The following is a 21,457-nucleotide window of genomic DNA, read 5'->3' as shown; positions in this document are numbered from 1 at the left end:
ATGGGAGTGGAAATAGATGGTCGGCAACTACACCACCTTAGTTTTGCTGATGACATTGTTCTAATAACACCAAACATCAGCCAAGCAGCACAAATGCTGGCCAACTTCGACCGTGAGTGTGGAAAGGTCGGATTACAGCTGAATCTCACAAAGACAATGTTCATGGGAAACAGTCTTGTTCCTTACATTCCATTCACTCTCAACGGAACAACCATCTTGAATGCAACAGTTTTGTTTACCTAGGTCTAGAAGTCCACATGACGAATGACCTGGCACCTGAGTTGGGCAGGAGGAAGAGAATGGCTTGGGACACCTTCAGAGCATCAAAGAAATAACTAAGAGGATGAAGAACCTCTAGCTTCAAGCACATCTCTTCTATTCCTCTGTTCTTCCTGCATTATCTTATGCCTCAGAGACCTGGGCCCTACGAAAACAGGATGAGAATGCTATTCGGGTCTCTCAAAAAGGAGTTGAAAGAGCTATGCTTTGAGTATCACACTTCACTCAAATGAGAGATAGAATCTGGAGTTCCAACCTCCATCAACACTCAAGAATCTGGGATGCTGTCTCATTTGCCAAGGCATCGAAAATCAGATGGGCTGGACATGTAATGAGATTTATAGGTGACCGCTGGACTAGATTCATTACCGACTGGATTCCACGGGACGTCAAAAGATCGTGTGGATCCCCACCTACGAGATGGTCAGACTTCTTCATCAAGACCCTGAATGATCGGTTTGAGGCTCTTCATGTTCCTAGAATGAACATATGCCATTGGGCTACGCTAGCATGCAACAGGGATGAATGGAGATGTTACTTGCCCCCTCTTGAGCAAATCGATGAGTAACAGGATATCAAGTGGTCAAGTGATCAAGAATCCAACAACTCATCAAAAAGATCATACACCATGACCAAGTGGGATTCATCCCGGGGATGCAAGAATGGTTTAATATTTGGAAATCAATCAACATAATCCATCATATCAACAAAAGTAAATATAAATACCATATGATCATATCAATAGACACAGAAAGCTTTTGACAAGATCCAGCACCTGTTAATGATGAAAACTCTCACCAAAATGGGTTTTGAAGGAACTTTCCTCAAGATAGTCAAAGCCATCTATGACAAACCCATGGCAAGCACTATCCTCAATGGGGAAAAAATAAGGGCTTTTCCTCTAAAATCAGGGACAAGACAAGGATGCCCACTATCGCCACTTCTGTTCAATATAGTTCTGGAAGTACTTACAATAGCGATTAGGCAAGAAAAAGACATTAAAGGCATCCAGATAGGAAAGGAAGAAATCAAGCTCTCACAGATGATAAGATATTCGCAGATGATAAGATACTATATCTCAAGAAACTTAAATCCTCTACCAAGAAACTCCTAGAAACAATAGACTTGTAAAGTCACAGGCCATAAAATTAATGCCCAAAAATCCATGGCCTTCCTCTATGCAAATAATGAGAGAGAGGAAAGTGACATAAAAAAAATAATTCCGTTCACAATTGTGCCCCAGAAAAAAGTCAAATACCTCGGAATCAGCCTAACTAAAGAGGTAAAGGACCTCTACAATGAAAACTACAAAACGCTACTCCATGAAATAAAAGAGGACACGAGAAAATGAAAACATATTCCCTGCTCATGGATAGGAAGAATTAACATTGTCTAAATGGCAATACTCCCTAAAGCATTATACAGATTCAATGCAATCCCTATAAGGATACCCATGAAATTCTTCAAAGAAATAGGTCAAGCACTCCTGAAATTCACATGGAACAACAAAGGCCCACGAATAGCTAAAGCAATTCTTGGGAAAAAGATGTGGGGAGGCATTACCCTCCCCAAACTCAAACTCTACTGCAAAGTGGTAATAATTAAAAAAGCATAGTACTGGAAACAAGGCAGGGCCGCAGACAAATGGAACAGGGTAGAATATCCGTACACACAATCCCAAACATAAGAACATCTAATCTTTGATAAGGGAACAAGAAATGTGAAGTGGAACAAGGGAAGCTTCTTCAACAAATGGTGCTGGATAACTGGACAACCACATGCAAAAAAATGGGCTTAGACCTCATCCTAACACCATGCATAATAGTCAGATCAAAATGGATTAAAGATCTCAACATTAGGCCACAATCTATAAGGTACATTGAAGACAAGGTCGACAAAACCTTCCACAATATTGAGGCTAACAGTATCTTCAAAGATGACACCCCACTGACCAACCAAGTGGAAACAGAGATAAGCACATGGGACTATCTTAAATTAAGAAGCTTCTGCACCTCAAAAGATACAGTGACCAGAATACAAAGACAATCTACACAATGGGAAAGGATATTCACCCAATACCCATCCGACAAAGGGTTGATATCAAGGATATACAAAGTATTGATTGAACTCCACAAGAAGAAAACATCTAACCCCATCAAAAAAAATGGGGTGATGAAATGAACAGAAACTTTCCCAAAAAAGAAATCTCATTGGCTAAAAGGCACATGAGAAAGTGCTCTACATCACTAATCATCAAGGAGATGCAGATCAAAACCACAATGAGATGTCATCTCACACCACAGACACTGGCCCACATCCAAAAGAACAAAAGCAACCGGAGCTGCCGTGGATGTGGCGAGAAAGGGACCCTCCTTCACTGCTGATGGGAATGCCGACTGGTTCAGCCCTTCTGGAAAACAGTATGGACGATTCTCCAAAAATTAGAAATTGAGCTCCCATTTGACCCAGCAATACCACTCCTGGGAATGTATCCTGGAGACACCAAAAAAGTACAGTTGAAATGACATCTGCACTTCTATGTTCATTGCTGCACTGTTCACAATAGCCAAAATCTGAAAAAAAAAAAAAAAAAAACCCGAGTGCCCAAGAACAGATGACTGGTTAAAGAAACTTTGGTACATCTACACATTGGAGTACTATGCAGCTGTTAGAAAAGATGAAGTCATGAAATTTCCATACAAGTGGTCCTACATGGAAAGTATCATGCTAAGTGAAATGAGTCAGAGAGAGACAGACATAGAAAGATTGCATTTATCTGGGGAATAAAAAGTAACAAACTAGGAGACTAACACCCAGGAATAACTGAGATAAATACTAGGAAGTTCACTCCATGCTTGGAGGCCAGCCGCACATGCTAGGGTAAAAGGCAGCTCAGATAGAGAACGGAGCACCAAGTAAAGGGTGTTGAGAGGATCCTCTCAACAAAGTAGACTATAGACTGAACATGATTACCACTCAATGCCTCTTTTGCAAACCACAGCACCAAACAGGAGAGAGAGAACAAAAGGGAATGCTCTCCCACAGAGGTGGGATGGGGCGGTGGGAGGGATACTGGGATCATTTGGGATGGAGAATGGGCATGGGTGGAGGGATGGGTACTCGATCATTTTATACAAAACCCTAGCTCAAAAAATTGCAAGTCTACAACTGTACCTCATGGTGTTTCACTAATAAAAATTTTTTTAAAAAAGTAAGGAAGGCAAATGAAATCTGAGATAACGCTTTTAAAAAAATGACTCAAACATTGGTTTTCTGCACTAAGGATCATTCATGGCAAGCTTGGGGAGCCAACTGGGATGGCAGGTTATCAAGTCTGGGTGTGCCATGTGCAAGACAAGTGCCCTAGCTGCTGTAATACGTCTCCAGCTGGACTTTCTAATAGCTCTTATGTAAAAGGCCGTTTACCCAATACATTAGGTCCTTAATTGAAATAACTAGTCATTTAGAGGAAATAGATTTATAAAGATCATGGTGAAATTTTATTTTTTTGAGTTGGGCTGGTGCGATTGCACAGCAGTAGGGTGTTTGCTTTGCATGCGGCCAACCCGACCGACCTGGGTTCAATTCCTCCACCCCTCTCTGATAGCCCAGAAAGCTACCGAGAGTATCTCGCCCACATGGCAAAGCCTGGCAAGCATGCCAAACACAGTAACAAGTCTCACAATGGAGATGTTACTGGGCTCGCTTGAGCAAATCAATGGACGGGAGGACAGTGACAGCGATAGTGAGTTTATAATCTATGACAAGTCATACCTTACCCAGTGGGAGAAATTATTTTGGCCATGACTGGCTCTGTACTCTGTACTCTGATCACTCCTGCTGGGGCTTGGTGAACCATAAGGGATGCTGGGAATGGAACCCAGGCCCACTGCTTACAAGGCAAGCTTGCTTGTGGGAAAAATTTTAAGGATAAAATTGACAAGTGACCGACTTCTCATCCTTCTGCTGCATAGGTAAGACACATTAAAATACTCTTTCGAGCCTAAATAATGCAAAAACTACTGGTGTGGAAGTTTTTATTCCCTAAGTATCCTAGTTTCAGGGTACAATGTGCTCCCCCCTGCCCCCATCTTGATAAAAGAACTTAAATTGATAGTTTTACTGACTAGAATGGCTCAGTAGTGCAGGTGTTATCTACACCTTATCCTCAGATATGCACCAAGAACCTGTAACCAAGAGTAGTTACCAGTATTTGCTATGGAAATGACTTTTCTGGGGCCATCTGATGAACTCTATTAGAGAAATGGATTGGGGTGGATGTGGGTGGGTTAGGGGTGAGTTTCTGTGCAAGTCTAGCATTTGTCAGCTGTGAGAATCAATATGCAGAAAGATTTGTTTTTTTTTTCTTTTTAAGATAAAGCTCTTAGGAAGCCTTCTTAGTTTCACTCTTCCTTCATCAAAAAAAAAATGTCACCCATTCCAAAATCATGTACTTTTGCTTTTACAATTAAAACATGTAGGATTACTATGACAGTGCAGTTTTGTTTGGAGTTAAGAATTGAAAGACTTGGGATCAGCTGTCCAAGAACTAGCTACACGAAACTAGCCAAGTTCATCTGTTTAAAACTTTTTCTCATTATATAATCTGAAGACTATTACTTGGTCTTCCTACCAACCATACACCCTCAATCTGTAGTTCAACATCATTTTTTTCCCCCATTTTCTGGCTTATTCTACAAATGTATTTGGAGGCTGAAAGTATGGCTGATTGATTTGTATCTTAAGTGCTTATCACAATGACCATTATACTGTATACTCATTAAAATATCCATCGGCCTAGTGAGTAAATGAAAATATTTGGAAAGTTTCATGGGACTAAGTAGATTAAACTGTATGAAGTAAACAGGGAGAACTTCAGTTTTTCTGTCCTTAGAGTTGGCAGTTTCTTCCTATAGCACAAATGGGCCTAAGCAGCAGTTCACATGAGATAAAGATGCCTAGACGTAGGTAAATTCGCAATCTTCTGGAAGTGTCCACACTCCAAAGGCCTTAGGCTTCCTTTGCGTCACCTGGTGTTCAGTGTCATACACTGTTCTCTGTACACAGCCATGCTGATTCTGTCAAACAATACCTGCAAATAAATAAATAAATAAATAAATAAATAAATAAAAAATGCTGAAAACTTATTCTGCAGCATTATTTTGTTTGATTGCTCCCATTCTGCTTATTTTTAATAATGACATCAGTTAGAAATGACTGAGATCTTATTATTTACCTGGTATTATCTGCTAAGACATATTAACTCATCATATCCTCACCACGGTGCAGGTTTAATTATTCCACCTCATAAGATCTCACAGGAGAAAAAGAGATTTGAGTATTTTGCCCAAGTTCATACAGTTAAAAGGCAATCAAGTTTAGGTTCCAGCCTTAGCTTCCTCGCTCCATAACCCAAGCTTTCAACCATGCCGTCCCTCAACTTACTGGCTTAAAATTATTTCCTCTAGAAAACAGCAATGTTAAGAATTTTAAAGTTTACTTTGACCAATTTTTAAATTCATACTTCTTATATCTAAAGTCATCCAAACTTTATTTTTGGGAGGGGGGTTGTGCTTTGGCCTCTCTCTGGAAATGCTTGGTGGTTGCTCCTGGCAGTGCTTGGGTGATCATGTGTAGACTAGGAATAAAACTGGGGTGGATGCAAGGTGAGCACTTTACCCCTTTAGTAGGTCTTTGGCCCGTTTTCCCAAGTTTAATAAAGTTCTCTTTGTGTTTTCATACTGATAATGGGACTCGAGAGTACTTGTAAATTCATAAGATGAAGAATGCACAATTTGACAAATGTTTAGCAAAGGGGTTGTTACAGTAAAAAAACAAAACAAAATCATTCAAAACCATACACTAAGATTCTAAAAAATGTTTAATTTATCGATGAGTTTAAAACAAGGTGATTTTACTTCTATAGCTTAGACCAGGTCAAGTTTGTTATGGATGCAGCACTTACAAAGGTTGTTTACCTTGACAGCAGCAAAATTATGACAACTCTAACTGCATTCCTTACTAGTCACACATCTTGTAAATTCAATGATCTGCATTGTGTATTTTCCATAATAACAGCAGGTGTCATGTCTTAAGTACCAGATATCAGCAACTGAGGTTCTAATAATCAAGTATTTTAACATGAGGTGAACAGAGAAAACTCAGTTAACAATAAACCAAATAGAGTACTTGTTAATAAGTTTTTCATATCTGCTTCTATTAGCATTCCAGAAGCAACTAGCATGAATAAACCATATCTTAAGCATCCCTGAATTACCCTGTAGCTATATTCCGAAGGGTTGTAACACTTTGCTTAAGAACTGACAGTATTAAAAAGGCAAAGGCATTTTAACTCAGTACACAAGATATCTTACTTGATCTATAAAAATAGAGAATGTCAATGTTTTATTTGCCACAGGGATGAGGGAAACATCAGTAAAATAAATTTGATAACATGACTCATACTTCATTACAAATGATTTTTTTCTAAATTCACAACTTTCACATTTGGCTGAGCTAAAAAAACAAAAACACAACACTAAAAAAAGGAACTTTCCCTTCATGTAAGTAGGCCAAGTCACATGATTCCTCTAAATGAGAGTTTAAATGAGCATGGGTGCACTTTCCTGGCTGGGAAAATATCGTCCTTAATTTAGTGAGTTTAAATCATTCACCCTCGATGATGAATAAACCCCTGGGTCAAATTCAGAACCCCGAATTAGCCAGTTTCATAGGAAGTTCACAAAATTTATACAACAAACATGAAGCATTTTCTTCGTTGTCTTAATGGGAAAAACCAAAAAATACTTCGTCCTTTTTTCTTAAATGTGCCTTCTAGATTTCTTAGGCATACTATACATCTACATGTAGTTTTTTCCTTACAGAAAGAACAATGTGTTCAGCAAGTTTGGCACCCCACTTGAGTAGGAGTAATGAAAACTAGGTTACTCAAACTGCTTCATTTTTCCTTGCTCTCCTTAGCAGTAATACAACTTTGTCTTAAGAACCAAGAGAGAAAAAGGACACAAACCTAGAGATATCTGGGGAGGAAGGAAATTCAGAAATGGTGAGTAAAGCGTTGGCCAGGCCCTAAAGCCATACTGTGGATGTATCACACCTAACTAAAACACTTTAATGCTGCTGTCTTTCAGACCCAGGTGCGAGGTGTCAATGATGTACCAGGAACCTTCACAAATAAATTTCAACTTTTTTTTTTTACCATGAAACAAAGGCAATGCAAGTGCTTTAGGACCACAAGCTTTGGAGGCATAGAAGCCCACTAGTAAACACTCTGTATCCATGGTTGAGAGAGAATAAGGATCACTTTTAACAGCTGCTGCCAGAAGAACCTCCTTGGAGGGGACACTGAGGTCATTCATTCTCCGTCCCCAGATTGCCAAGATGGGAAGGGAGACACAAGAGATTGCCCCCCCCCACACACACACACACTTGCACGTGGCATCCGCCTTTCTCCTCCAACGCCCCCAAGCCTCTCTGGAGGCGGCGGGCAGAGCAAAAGCAAGGCTCACTCGGGCATGGCAAAGTCTTTGGTCTGTTCTTCCTGGCTGTCCACCCGGTAGCGCAGCTGCGCGCGCAGGAGCCGGTGGTTGTCCAGGGAGGGCAGCAGCGTGATCTCCCCGGAGATGCGCGTGTCCTGCTCCACCGGCACGGGCTCGTTCAGGTAGAGCAGCACCTGCTTCCAGTGCGTGGCCTGCTGGAAGGGCGACGTGGACAGCACCAGCGGCTGCTCCGCCTCCCCGGCGGGGAAGGTCACCTGGAACCAGAGGGCGAAGCCGTGCAGCGGCGCCGAGCCGTAGCTGCTGAAGGCGAAGCGGCCGCCCACGCCCGTCTGCAGCTCCCGCTCCAGGCCGGCGCGGGCCAGGTCGAGCCGGGCCACGCGCTGCGGCCGCGCCAGCACGTCCTCGCCGCTCAGGCCCTCCACCACGAGCTCCGAGCGGCCCATGAGGCAGCGCGTGGCGAAGCCCTCCAGGCAGCTCATGTCCACGCCGTAGCTCTGCTGCACCTGGCTCCAGAAGCCCAGGCGCAGCTCCAGCATGTGGTCGCTGATGGGCGCCACGAAGAGCTCGGCCGAGGCGGGCAGCAGCAGGCCGCCCTCCTTGAGCCACTTGGCGCGCGCGTGCAGCACCGAGCTCAGCATGGACTCGTGCAGCAGCCCGTAGCCCATCCACTCGCTCACGATGGCGTCCACCCGCTCGGGCAGCTCCACCGTCTCCACCGTGCCCGGCAGGACGTGCACGCGGTCCTCCAGGCCGTTGAGCCGCACCACGTCCCGCGCCTGCTGCCAGATGGCGCTGGCCTCCACGGCGTACACGCGGCGGGCCCCGGCCTGCGCGCAGAAGATGCTCAGGATGCCGGTGCCCGCGCCCACGTCCAGCACCGTCTTGCCCTGCAGCGCCGCGCGGTTGTGCTGGATGGCCAGGCGGTAGGCGTCGGTGCGGACGCGGTCCGAGATCATCTCCTCGTGCACCGAGATGTCCGAGTAGGACTCGTAGTACAGCTGGTCGCGCTCCCGCTTCGTCCGGCGGGGCCGCGGCGGGGCCGCCCCTGGCTCCCCGCCGCGCTCGTCTCCCGGCTCCTCGCCGCCCCCCGACTCCAGCTTCCTCTTCGCGGGCTGCGACATCTTGGCCCCGCGGCCTGGCTCCCGGCAGCCCTCGCGCGCCGGCGCGGGGGCTTCTGGGATTTGTAGTTCGCCTCCCGACTCGCTCCTTCCGGCCGGGCTGCTGGGCGTGGCCCAGGGCAGCGCCTCCGGGTGCTCCGGAGCTCAGCTCGGGGGCATGGGACGCGCCCTGCACGCCTTTCCTCGTCCGGGCATTCGTTTCGCCGCCCTGGCCTTAGCTGCTCTTCTGTTTTTACTCCCCTCCTTAGGTGAACACGCCCAGTGAAAAAGAGCAAAAAAAAAGAAGGAAAAAAAGAAAAATCCACCCTTTTTCTTTTTTTTTCTCCCCTTCTGTTCGGTTACTAAATTTTATCCCGCTGAATCACCGTGGTGGCACCCGTCACATGCTTTACTAGGAAAGTTGCGCCTCTTAAAATAATTCTCCAGACTTGGATTCTTCTTGGCTATTTTGGGTTAGAGATAGGGGGCAAGACCAAAAGAAGGAAAAAAAATAAAAGTCTAAATGAAGCACAGTTAAGATAATACGAAAAGCATGGTTTTGATTCTAATAAAGCCACAATTAGCTGACCCGCTTAGGCAAGGCAAGTTCTAAAGTTATCTTTCAATTACCCATTCACATGCTATCAAGAAGACATTACAAGAGAAGAGCAGTTGAAAAACAACCAGGGTGTTTTACAGGTTATTATTATGTTCCTCATAAATACTACATCTTTTGTGAGCACTTTTCTGTGGCACTTACTTTTTTCCTATGTGTTTTCTTGCCCCGGCAAGATTAGTAGCTCCTCTTGTTCCACTCATGCATCAGCTGTAATCTCGCCCCACTTTGGTGCTCATTATGAAAATAAAATATACATGTGATGTCGCCGTGTTTGTTTTTCTTTAACAAGTAAGCTGAAAGCATTATTTTCTCTCAACTTCAAAAAGGCACACACTCTCAAGAAAAATAACATATTTTATTAAACTAGGTTGATTTGAAGCAAAGGCTTCTACTTTTTTGAGGGAAAATTTCTTCAGCCCATTCCCTATTAATCTCTCATTTAATGGAATAAGTTTATTGGCTTAACATCAGAGACCATGCTTCTAACTCTGGTCTTTCAATCTCATTAGAAATCTCTATGGAAAAATTTTAAAATACTTAAGCCTGTGTCTCACATCAAACCAGTTAAATCAGAACTACTAGAAAGAACCTGGGCAGAGAGTTGTAGAAGCTCCCTGAGGAATTTCAATGGGTATCCAGAAGGAGAACTATGTTTTTCAGTAAAATGATCTTAGTTAAATCGTGTTTCATTATTCTGACTGATAAATTATATTGTCAGTGGCCTGTACTCAACCATATAAAACTAAAACTAGTTCAAAACAGTCCCTCTCTTTTTGTGCGTCCAGTCTGAGATGTTGTTTTGAAAAAATAGAGATCCAGTACAGTATCTAGAACTAGACTTATAAATGTGATTGCACTAACATACTACTTTTAGACTCTCACTTAGAATATTTCAAAAACCCAGAATAGACCATACCATTTCCCAGTAACTTCTCATTGTAATCATTGAGACAATAGGTAACCACAGAACTTATCTCATCTCATTTGATTCATTCCAAATCCTCCTGGGCTCAGAATATACTAGCCTTAAGTAACACACCCCTTCTAATGTCTCCTGTCTTATGTTCTTTGGAAACAGAAGAATTCTTTGCCTCAGCATCTTACCTTAAAGGCTTCTTATCTATTGTATCTCAATTTAAATAATTCTCTCTTTTTTGCTTTTTTTTTTTTTTTTTTTTTTTTGGTATTTTGGGTCACACCTGGTGATGCACAGGGGTTGCTCCTGCCTCTGCTCTCAGGAATAACTCCTGGTGGTGCTCAGGGGACTATATGGGATGCTGGGAATCCAACCTGGGTCAGAAGCATGCAAGGCAAACACCCTCCTCGCTGTGCTATTGCTCTAGCCCCAATTCAAATAATTCTTGAAAAATGCCTTCCTTTGTTAAATACTTTTCTCTAATCTAAAACACTGTTTATTTCCTTCAAAGCTTTAATTATAAAATGTGTTAATTTTTCTCATTGTTTTCTGAACAGTGTAATCCCCAGGACAGTTGAACTTTGCTTTTTCTACTACTTCAACATACATCTCCACTAGTTACTAGCCCTAGAACAGAACCTACTACATAGAAAATGGTCAGTAGTCTTTTTTAGTGAAAACGGTTTTGGAAACAATCAGTTGCTATTATTCATAGAGGCAGGAGCAAAGAGGTCTGAAGTCTATGGCTCATAAAAAATTGAATCTGGTAATTTCTGTTATAAATTTAGGTGTAGATTGCATTTGAGAAGTTTCTAAATGTGGGAGTTGTTTTCCAAATACTTTTATTCCCTGTTGACAGAAGGAGTCCAAAACACTGTGAGCAAGGACAAAAATGGCCTATGAAACTTGCCCTTCTTGTGCTTTGCACTGGATATGGAGAGGGACTTCTATACTATACACAATTATTTTCAGGAGGAAAGGAATCCAGATCATAGATTCCATAGGTAAAGGTAAAGGCCCTCCCGTTGATCGTCGATTTGCTCGAGCGGGCCCAGTAACATCTCCATTGGAGACTTTGTTGTTACTGTGTCTGGCATATCGAATACTCTCGGTAGCTTGCCGGGCTCTCCGAGAGGGGCGGAGGAATTGAACTCGGGTCCTTGTAATTCAGCAGCAAACCACCTGGATTCTAGAAACTGTAGAGCTGTGTGGTTAGTGCACTCTACATTTTCACTCTGCATTTTCATTGGTTAACCCACTTCCATTCAATGCTCACAACAGTGTTTTCCGACAAACAGATCTTGAAATTGGTTAGGTACATCTTCATTCACATCTTCATCTACGTTGTAAAAGGAAACAGGAAAAATCAAATGCATGAACAGGAAAAAGGAGACTTTTCATAAAACTTATTTTCAATTATGTATACTACATGTGTATTTCTTGGCACAGATTAGTATTGGAAATTTTAAGATCTGGACTTTCTGTTCTCCAAAACATTGTGGACATCGAGTCAACATTTCTGTGCCTTTCTGTTGAGTGTCTGCTAGGACCTGGGCGGGGTTGGGTCAGTGATCTGCTGGTGATGCAGCACTGCAGCCAAAGGGACCACACTCAGAGCTGCTTCCCTTTGGGTGATGCCAGGAGTGTAGAGACATGCAGTACCAGGGTCCAAACTCAGGATCTCTACCTCCAACCACTCTCTGATCTGATAATACTTATGTATAGTTTTTTTTCTAATTCTTTTCGTCTATATGTGTGTGTATTTACATAGAGGTGTCTTTCCTATAGACTGTGGACATTTATACACTGAGAGTTTGTATTTTTCACTTTTTTTTGTCCTTTTTGGGTCACACCCAGTGATGCACAGGGATTACTCCTGGCTCTGCACTCAGGAATTACTCCAGTGGTGCTCAGGGGATCATATGGGATGCTGGGAATCGAACCCAGGTCATTCACGTTCAAGGCAAATGCTCCACCCGCTGTGCTATCACTCCAGCCCAGTATTTTTCACTTTTGTAGAGAGAATATAGCATGCTGTGCTGAAATGGGAGCCACTTCCTTATCCTGGATTGTCAGTTCTGAATACACACAGGACCATACTTCTGTGTTATATGACAGAAAGAAAGTTGATTGGTTTTCTGCATTATACACAGTTCTGTATTTAATCTTTTATTTATTCAAAAAATATTCTGGACTTCTCTGCATAAATATTATAAGAACACATGAGCTTGTTAATAAACTGATAAAACTACTCCTAAGAATTAAGTAGATTTTTTTTTGTGTGTGTTAATGTTTTATCATCATATCTTATGTATTTTAGGGATTGGGGGAATGTTCCTCCAATGCATGACTCAGGGTCCTAGTGGCCAGATAGTCTCATGTAAAAGGTTGGCAGTTCAGTGGGAGGCCTGAGGATGTGGTGCAGCTTCAATTCGGAGGGGCCAAGGATTACCTGGGACACTTTAGTAGTGCTGGGCTCTCCAGCACGGCACCTGGCAGTGTTCAGGTGGCTCCTGAAAGTGTCTGGACTACCATGTAGTGCCAGGAAGTGAGCCCGGTTTGGCCAAGCCATACTATCACTCCAGTTTCCATTTTTATGTTTTCTCTTTCTGTCACAACTCTCCACTTTCCAGTCTTATTCTATCTTAGATTTACTGACATAATTTCTTCCAACAGCTAAGTATTTCTATTTTCTTTTCCTTTTTAATTTGAAGATTTCCATTTAGATCTGTGTTCTGGGAGCGGGTAGCAGTTAAGGGAGCATGCAGTGCTGCTGAAGGGTCCTGGGTAATCTCTGGCACTGCAGTCAGTGACCTGCTCCACTGTGACCTGGGACTGAATTGTTGGTCAGGTTAGCTGAGAATCTCTAGAAGGGAATCCTGAGCACTGTTTGGGAGCCATCCCCCAATCACAATGTTAATTAATGCTCAGTAAGGGTTGAAAGTATTAAGTTAGGATTTAAAGAATTCTTAGTGATTCTCAAAATGTATAATGGTAAAGTAGCAGTGAGGTAAAAAATGTTGTAAATATCTCTTTAATATGACATAGTTGCCCATTAGATAACATGGTTGACCATTCTGCAGCTACTTGAAAGCTGTCAGCATTGAAAGAATTTTGTTGAAAAAAATTATATAAAATAAAGACAGAATGGTGATTTTGTGTTTTAGTAAGTCAGAACACCAGAAAAAGTCTTATATTGATATATGTTATTCTTTGTATGTGGTCATTATCTTTTACATTTATGGTCTACTGGCCTAGCTATAAGCCCAATAAATAGCTCATTCATAGCTCCCTGGTGATATTATTCTGAGTGATTGTAATTGTTTTAGAAAATGTTTTTATTGAATTGTTTAGGTAGTGACAAGTGGGATATTATGAACTTAATCTATAAGTATCAATTCAGTTTAAATTTATTGAACCCTCTTAGAGTATCAAATATGACATTTTAACAATTTCAGGTATAAATACTTGCTATGGCATTTTAACAATTTCTATAAATCAGGCAGCTATAATAAAAACGGTACTGAAAAATAGGAATGTGAATTATAATATGGAAACAAGTAACATCAGTGTATCTATGTAAATAAATAATTGCTTTCCTGTCTCAGAAGCTGAATCAGGTAACTTAATGAAGATCAGGTATTAAGCCCAATCAATATCTTTTAATAGAACTTCTCTCTCTCTTTCTTTCTCTCTCTCTCTCTCTCTCTCTCTCTCTCTCTCTCTCTCCCACCCTCTCTCCTTTGTGGAAGCTTTTTGTGTGAAAGTAAACCAACCAGTTACTTCATTTAGATATGAATGTTCTCACTGCATTTTCACAAGGACATTTTAAGAGCATATTACCTATATTAAATCAATGTAGTTACAGTACTTCTAAGATTATCAAAACGTGGTTTGTAGATCAATAGCATTAGCATCACCTGGGAAATTTTTAGAATTAGATAATCATGAACTCCACTGTAAGCTAATGAATTAAAACCTCTTGGGTTGGGGCTCTGTAGTCTTTATTCTAATAGCCCTTTAGACAATACTGATGCACATTGAAATTAACTTCACTAGATAACTTGAAGAACTGCAGAAACTGGTGTGAAACTATACAGAAATTTTGGAAAGGATGAAACATCGATTATCTTAATGCTGGGTAAAAAATTAATGTAATGAACAGTCAAGAACAATTAGCACTTAAAATCTTATTTAATTGTTTTAATTGAAGCAACATGGTGTAAAGCATCATATAACTTTCAGGTGTGTATTATTTTTAATTCACATCTGTAAGTGCTACATTAAGTTCACCACTTAAAAGTCCACATAGATTCTGCCCTATTCTATTGACTTTTACTGGATTCCTAGTATCTTTGGGGGCAATTCTGGAACTGCTTCTCTGAGTTCTCTGCCAAGCAGCGATGAAGGTGTGCGGGAGGAACTGTACCACTTTCTGGAGCTTGGGGTTCTATGCCAAGTTTATGTGGTTGCTGGCAAAATTCAGTTCCCTTCAGCTGTAGAACTGAAGGTTCCCTCTTTCTGCTTTTCACAAGGGGGCAATTGTCAGCTCAGGAGCTGAGACTGTTGGAGTGTCCTTGACACATTACCCATCCTGTCTTTCTCACAGCAGCTGGCACTTGTTCAAATCCAGTAGATGCATTCTGCCTTTTGTGCTTCCTAAGCAGTAATGGAGCCTTGGGGTCTCTTCCAGTGATTGTTTACCTGCTGGCTTGACGCTTCAGTGTGGTAGTTTTAGGAGATGATGCTATAGTCTAGAGGATCACCAGGTGTAGGGAGGCCTCCAGGGCTACCCTGAATATGTTGATGGGTGGTGGGGAAAACTGTGCCCTGGATCCAATAGGGGAGAGGAAGGATGTGCCCTTATCCTCCATCTCCCACCTATTCAGGGATATTCTTAATGCAAGTCATTATTTTGTCTTCCTCTTCTCCCCAGGAAAATCTCCCCTTTGATAAGACAAAATCCACTGATTTGAGACTTTCATCATGTCTGTAAAAATGACACTTTCAGATGAAGAAAATGGCTCAGAGTTAAAAAAAACCCTTGGTGTGTTTCTACTGAAGCTTAATAAATATTGGCAAATTCCTATAAATAAATGTCTTATTGAACTGTGGATGTGACCCATAGCTTGTGGCGATGACTGGATCTCCTAGATCTGAAAGCGGTGTGAACAAACTGGACACATTTTCATAGCACAGCTTCTTAACGCAGCTGTTGCAGAGTTTGCCTCAGCTACCTTGAATTTCTGAACCCAGTCTTATGAAAAGGCCGAGTCCCAATAGGGGCACTTTTTCTAGTCTGGATCCAAGAAAAGAAAACTTCTGAAAAGAAGTCAGACTGAGACAAGGCCAGGTGAAACCTGGAGAATCTGATAGATCTCAGCTCTCACAGAATGAAAACAAGAAACAAAACCCTTTTGCTACTGTGAACCACTGAGATATTGTGATCATGCATTCTGGCAAAACCCAAGGCTGACATGAATATGCATACTCGAATTTGTTTGGATCAAGCTGCCTTCCAGGATGGACATAAAACCTATTATGAGTGCAAAAAATTCTATTGTTTCTGTATCCATCCAGTTCTATTCTTTTACTCTTTCTCAAATTTTGGTGATGATGAAGGCACAAAAATATTGAGTCAAAACAATGCTCATACACAAGTTAGAAAATAGATATCTATTGGAAAATAGAATAGAAAGAAACTTTCTCATCTAGAGAGGATCTTAGTATAGGACTAAGTCATATATGGCTCATTTTGTAGGTTTTATTATAGGAAAACTAGGTCTTTGCATTGCTTATCAAGTGACAACAAAGTTTTCAGAAAATGCAAGGGTTATACAGGACAGTTTTGCTAGATTCAGGTTTTAATACTCATTTATTTGGCCATGGTCCTTTGGGATGTTTGGCCACTAAACTTGTTGGGCCAAGGCACGAAATCTATTCCCACCTGCAGTAGGCTACCGGTTCTGGGCCAACCCAGGTGGGAATAGATTTCGTGCCTTAGCCTGTTCCCCCTGGTGGCCCAGTGGCGGCTATCCTTCAGGGGCCACTGGACAGTCAGGTTTGGGCCCGCAGTGACAAAACTTGTTGGGCTTCATGGGATGGGGGTGGGGGGAACCGGGACTGTTCCTCCCTCCCTCCCTCCCTCCCTCCCTTCCTCCCTCCCTCCCTTCTTCCCTACCTCCTTCCTTTCTTTCTCCTTCCTTCTTTTGTAATTTTTCTTTCCCTTCTGCAGACCTAAGATTCATCCACTGATGGTGTAGCAATGTTCACCCTCATTACTTTATTTTAAAGTATTCTATTATATGATTATATTATCATTTATTTGAGCATGTTTTCCTTCATAGACCCCCTGAGAAATAATCATTCCCAGAAGAAATATATATTTATTTAAATTTTTTAAGTTCTAATATTTTAAATTTATATAAGTAGTTAATTTTATTAGCATAAATGCCCAATAATGACTAAAAATTACTGTGTGCTTACAATATATAGAAATTGCCTGCGTGACTTTTACATTATAAATAACTAATAAAAAATACTGAATGCCTCTTTTCTAAACTGAAAAGCACAAGGGTAAACAAGGGATTTATTTATTTATTTATTTTGTTTTTTGGGTCACACCCAGCAATGCACAGGGTTTATTCCTGGCTCTGCACTCAGAAATTACCCATGGTGGTGCTCAGGGGACCATATGGGATGCTGGGAATCGAACCTGGGTCGGCCGCATGCAAGGCAAATGCCCTTCCTGCTGTACTATTGCTCTAGCCCCCTAAACAAGGGATTTAAAAAATTTTTTTACATTTATATTTTAAAAAATAATCAAATTCTTAATGTCTGTGAGATAGATATTTCCTTATTTTCACAATTTGAGAAACCAATGCACAGAGCAGTTAAGTCTTATTTATTTTATTTATATTTTACAAGGAGAATGATGGGTCGCATTTTCCTAATCCTGAAAGAGCATTGAAATGGCTCTTTAAAAATCTCAGGGCTAGGAAGAAGGAGACGTTACTGGTGCCTGCTCGAGGAAATCGACGAACAACAGGATGATTGTGATCGTGATATTTTACAAATTCCTTATAAACAGTGTTATAGAACGCAAGTTCAAGTATTCAAAACTTGACTGGAGCAAAACTGCTTGATTCAATGGCTCACAAGAAGACCCCAAAACAATTTTAGCTAGTCAGAAGGAAGGGTTTTATAGTCAAAAACCAGGGGGAAACGGGTGACCTAAAAAACATTAACTACCAGAACAACCAATAAAATCCCCTCACAGCACATTTCATCTAATTTTCAAACTTTTTAAATAATATAAGTGTTGGCATTTGGGGGAAGGGTAGACTGCCCTTTAGACGTTGGGGCAGGGCAATCCTCTCATCTTGTTCTTTGGCTTAATTTCAATAAGAATCAAATGTTTTGATCTCTCTAGTGTCTAGAGAAATGCCACAAATATATTCATAATATTAATCGTTTACATCTGGTAAACATATATTTCTTGCTTACTATACATCACAGAAACATCACTTCATCACTTATAAACATCACTGTTTATAAGGAGTTTTACTTTTACAGAACACAAGTGTGTGGTAGAGCAGTTTAGAAATAGGCAAAAAAGAGAAGTGACTTGTTTTTGTTTGATTCTTTTGCTCTGTATTACGCTAATGTATTTCATCCCTTTAGTTGCATAATAATAGTTGTACCTTCATTTATATGACTGTATAGTATTCCAGTTCATCTACCTCTAAAACCAGAATGATGTATCATGCCTATGAATGGCTTTGCATATGCAGGTAACTGAACTTTTTATTTCTTCTCTGTTCTGCAGTTACTCTCTTTTTCTGGATCAAGGAGGGGAAGAAAGCATATTAGGAATTGTTTTCCCCTTCTAATCTCCACAAGTGTTTTACTCAGAAAAATTTTGGTGCAGCTATTTTGAAATCACTGTATCACTGTATCACTGTCATCCTGTTGTTCATCGATTGCTTCAAGCAGGCCCCAGTAACGTCTCCTTCATCTTAGCCCTGAGATTTTAAAAAGTGCCACATTCGAGGCTCTTTCAGGGTCAGGAGAATGAGACCCATCATTGTTACTGGTTTTTGGTATATTGAATACGCCATGGGGAGTTTGCCAGACTCTGCCATGTGGGCAGGATACTTTTGTTAGCCTGCCAGATTCTCCGGAGTAAGAACTAGATAATAAGATGTTGCAACTGCGCGCTTCCAGGAGCAGGGTTTTATAGTCTCTGGGTCTTGGCCGCTGATGGGATTACACAGTGCCAGGGGCAGTTGGTGGGTATAACGCCTACATACTGGAAGATGGGGGAATCTAGGTGGAGGAGGCCTCAGTCCCAATCCGAGCAGGCTTGGAGATCTATGCCCCGGGTTCCGCACACCTGGGTTCCTCTGTCTGTTCCTTCATGCGTGAGGCTCGTCTGAATGTGTGGAGAGTGGTCTAAAGCATGGCTGTGCCTGGAACTGGAGGTCTTCAGCTGCCTATTTCCCATTTTGAAATAGTTCTTAAATTTTTAAGCTCCTTCAGCACGCCTATCATGTGACTGGCATTTAGGAAAGGGGGAGGAAGAAGTTTCAGGTATCACTCTAAAGAGCTCACAATTATTGGAGGTGGTAATGGAATGGATGACCCTCCAACTGAGCACTGGAGGTCCTTATTCCATACCCACTTCTTGCAAATGTATTTTCTAACCACCACTCCCTTAGCAAGAATCGTTTCAAGACTGTTACTTTGAGAAACTTCAAATCTTCCTTGATTTAAATTGGGTTATGCACCAATAAACCCACAGTAAATTGGAGGTTCCTAAACTTAAAATTGCTGAGCAAGAGATGAAGCTTGCTGTATTACTAGAGTATTATAAAATAGTGTGTAACAAACGTGACTAGTGGGTATGGAGAGCTAGTTCAGCAGGTAGGGCGCTTGCCTTTCTTGTGACCAACCTGGATTCAATCCCCAGCATCGCATATGGTTCTGTGAGCACCACAAGGACTAATTACTGAATGTAGAGCCAGGAGTAATACCTAAGCACTGCTGGGTTCGCCCCCAAACCAAAAAATGAATATAAAGAAAAAGACAAATGTGCATAGATTTGGCACCATCCAAAAATCATAAATTAAACCATTGTAAGTTGTGTGTGTCTGTGGCACTGAATCCCACTAAGACCTCTGTATAGATTTAAAATTACGGAGAGTGATGCAGAGATCTACTCTTTCTTAGGGTAACCCCAGGAAACATCTTAAGTTCCCTTAACTACTAAACTTGAGATTTACTGTTCTAGGATGGGTAGCCTCTTCCTTTCGTCTCTCCTTCTCCTCCATGTGCTACTTCATATTTTATTCCCAAGGTCCTTAATACAAAACAGCTTATACAGAATTCCCAAGTTTTCTAAAACACAAAAGCTCATAATTCATTTTGTTGTTGTATTAACTCAGGTTTATCTATGGTTTGCAAATGATAATAGGTGCCTTTTCAAAAACTTGAGGATAATTCTGAATTATTCAAAAGTCATTCATACATGGCTCTGCAGATATTTGATTTGCACCGAGTTTTATTGCTTGTTTAAGGAACTATTGTATTCTTCTGATAGCTGCTTTATGGTTCCTATTTAGTTGATATGCTTTGGGTATCATTGGAAAGCAAACTACATATTTAAGAATTCAATTTCTTTTCACTTTTCATGTATTTAAAGCTCTTTGTAAAATGCTGTGAAATGATGTTTTAATTATCATTATTATTTTGTGTGTAGGCTTTTTCAGTATCTGGATGATTGGATCTGGGTTTTGTTTTTGTTATTAAAATGTCCGCTGAATTCAAGACTTTCTCCAAAGACAGGAAACAAACTTTAACACATTTTTCCAGACTTCTTTTTATATTCTCAAATATGGTTTGCTGCCTCAAGCATGGTTGTCTTTACTGACAGAACTACCTTTTATCTTCTTTTTACAAGATAAGATTGATCTATTTTTTAAATTAATACTCTGGCTTTATATTCTTGTTATAGGCTTTGGGAATTGGTTAGAGCCTCTTAGTGTTGCATTATTTACTATGCAGCTATATCCAAAAGTACAATGAATACACTGAAATTAATAACTCCAGAAGGGTGTAAAGTGATAGTATTCACACTCAATTACAATAGTGATGTATTACACTAATACAATAGGGTTGCTATTCCAATGCAATATACTGAATAAGACTTAAGTGGCAGGGTAACAATATCAGCTTTATGAATTTAGAAAATAAAAGGAAGATACATCATTAGCAGGCATGGAGAACAATAAAAATACATATGTTATAAAACCTTATTTCAGTGTCAACATTCAGTGAAGGACACTGAGCAAATGAGCTTGAACATCCATTTGATTAGCTGGCTTCTTAAAACCTGAAACAACATTTATAGACTTTGGAAATAACAGAGTTGAAAGGATAAGAAGAATGGTTTGATCCTTCTAAGATTACTCTTTAGCAGCTAGAAATACAGAAAAGCAAGAGAGGTGGGGTCAAGATAGCAGTGCAAAATGAAAACGCTCCCAGGGTCTGTGAAGAAAAACAGGCTTATGAACATACGCTTTTGAAGGGCTTGTTCGAAGGCTCATCAGAAACCAGCTTCAGGGGTCTGTCAGAGAAAAGAGTGGAACAGAAACTGGAGGTACAGATGCTGGCCTTTGCTGAGAGACAGAGAAGGAGAGACTCAGATACAGTGACACAGGATCAGAGGCAGAGACAGAGAGAAAGATACACAGGGACAGAATAGAGAGACAGAGAGACAGAGACACACAAGTCACAAAAGTATTCACACACATTCACATACACATGCACACACACAGAGTGAGAGAGAGAGACAGAGAGAGAGAGAGAGAGAGAGAGAGAGAGAGAGAGAGAGGGAGAGAGAGAGAGAGCACACAAAAACCAACATGTTCCTCCTGTCAGAACGAATGGTGCCCGACCACAAAGTATAGGCCTGCCTGCCTTTATACATGGATCTTCTCAGTGAGCCACTAGAGAATGCAGAGCC

General features: G+C 41.1%; 1 protein-coding gene across 1 annotated transcript; it reads right to left on the bottom strand.

Annotated features, from left to right (window-relative positions):
* Positions 1-7,804: 7,804 nt before the first annotated feature.
* On the bottom strand, positions 7,805-8,920 carry PRMT6 (protein arginine methyltransferase 6). Its single transcript, XM_056106532.1, has one exon. The coding sequence runs from the start codon at positions 8,918-8,920 to the stop codon at positions 7,805-7,807; it is 1,116 nt and encodes a 371-aa protein (XP_055962507.1).
* Positions 8,921-21,457: the final 12,537 nt, after the last annotated feature.

This window comes from Sorex fumeus, unplaced genomic scaffold (genome assembly GCF_029834395.1).
Source record: "Sorex fumeus unplaced genomic scaffold, SorFum_2.1 ptg000131l, whole genome shotgun sequence".
Classification (NCBI taxonomy): Eukaryota; Metazoa; Chordata; class Mammalia; order Eulipotyphla; family Soricidae; genus Sorex; species Sorex fumeus.
This window is presented reverse-complemented; position numbering and strand designations above follow the sequence as displayed.

Excerpts from the sequence above, each read along its gene's own strand:
- PRMT6 (XM_056106532.1), bottom strand. The coding sequence starts at position 8,920 with ATGTCGCAGCCCGCGAAGAGGAAGCTGGAGTCGGGGGGCGGCGAGGAG.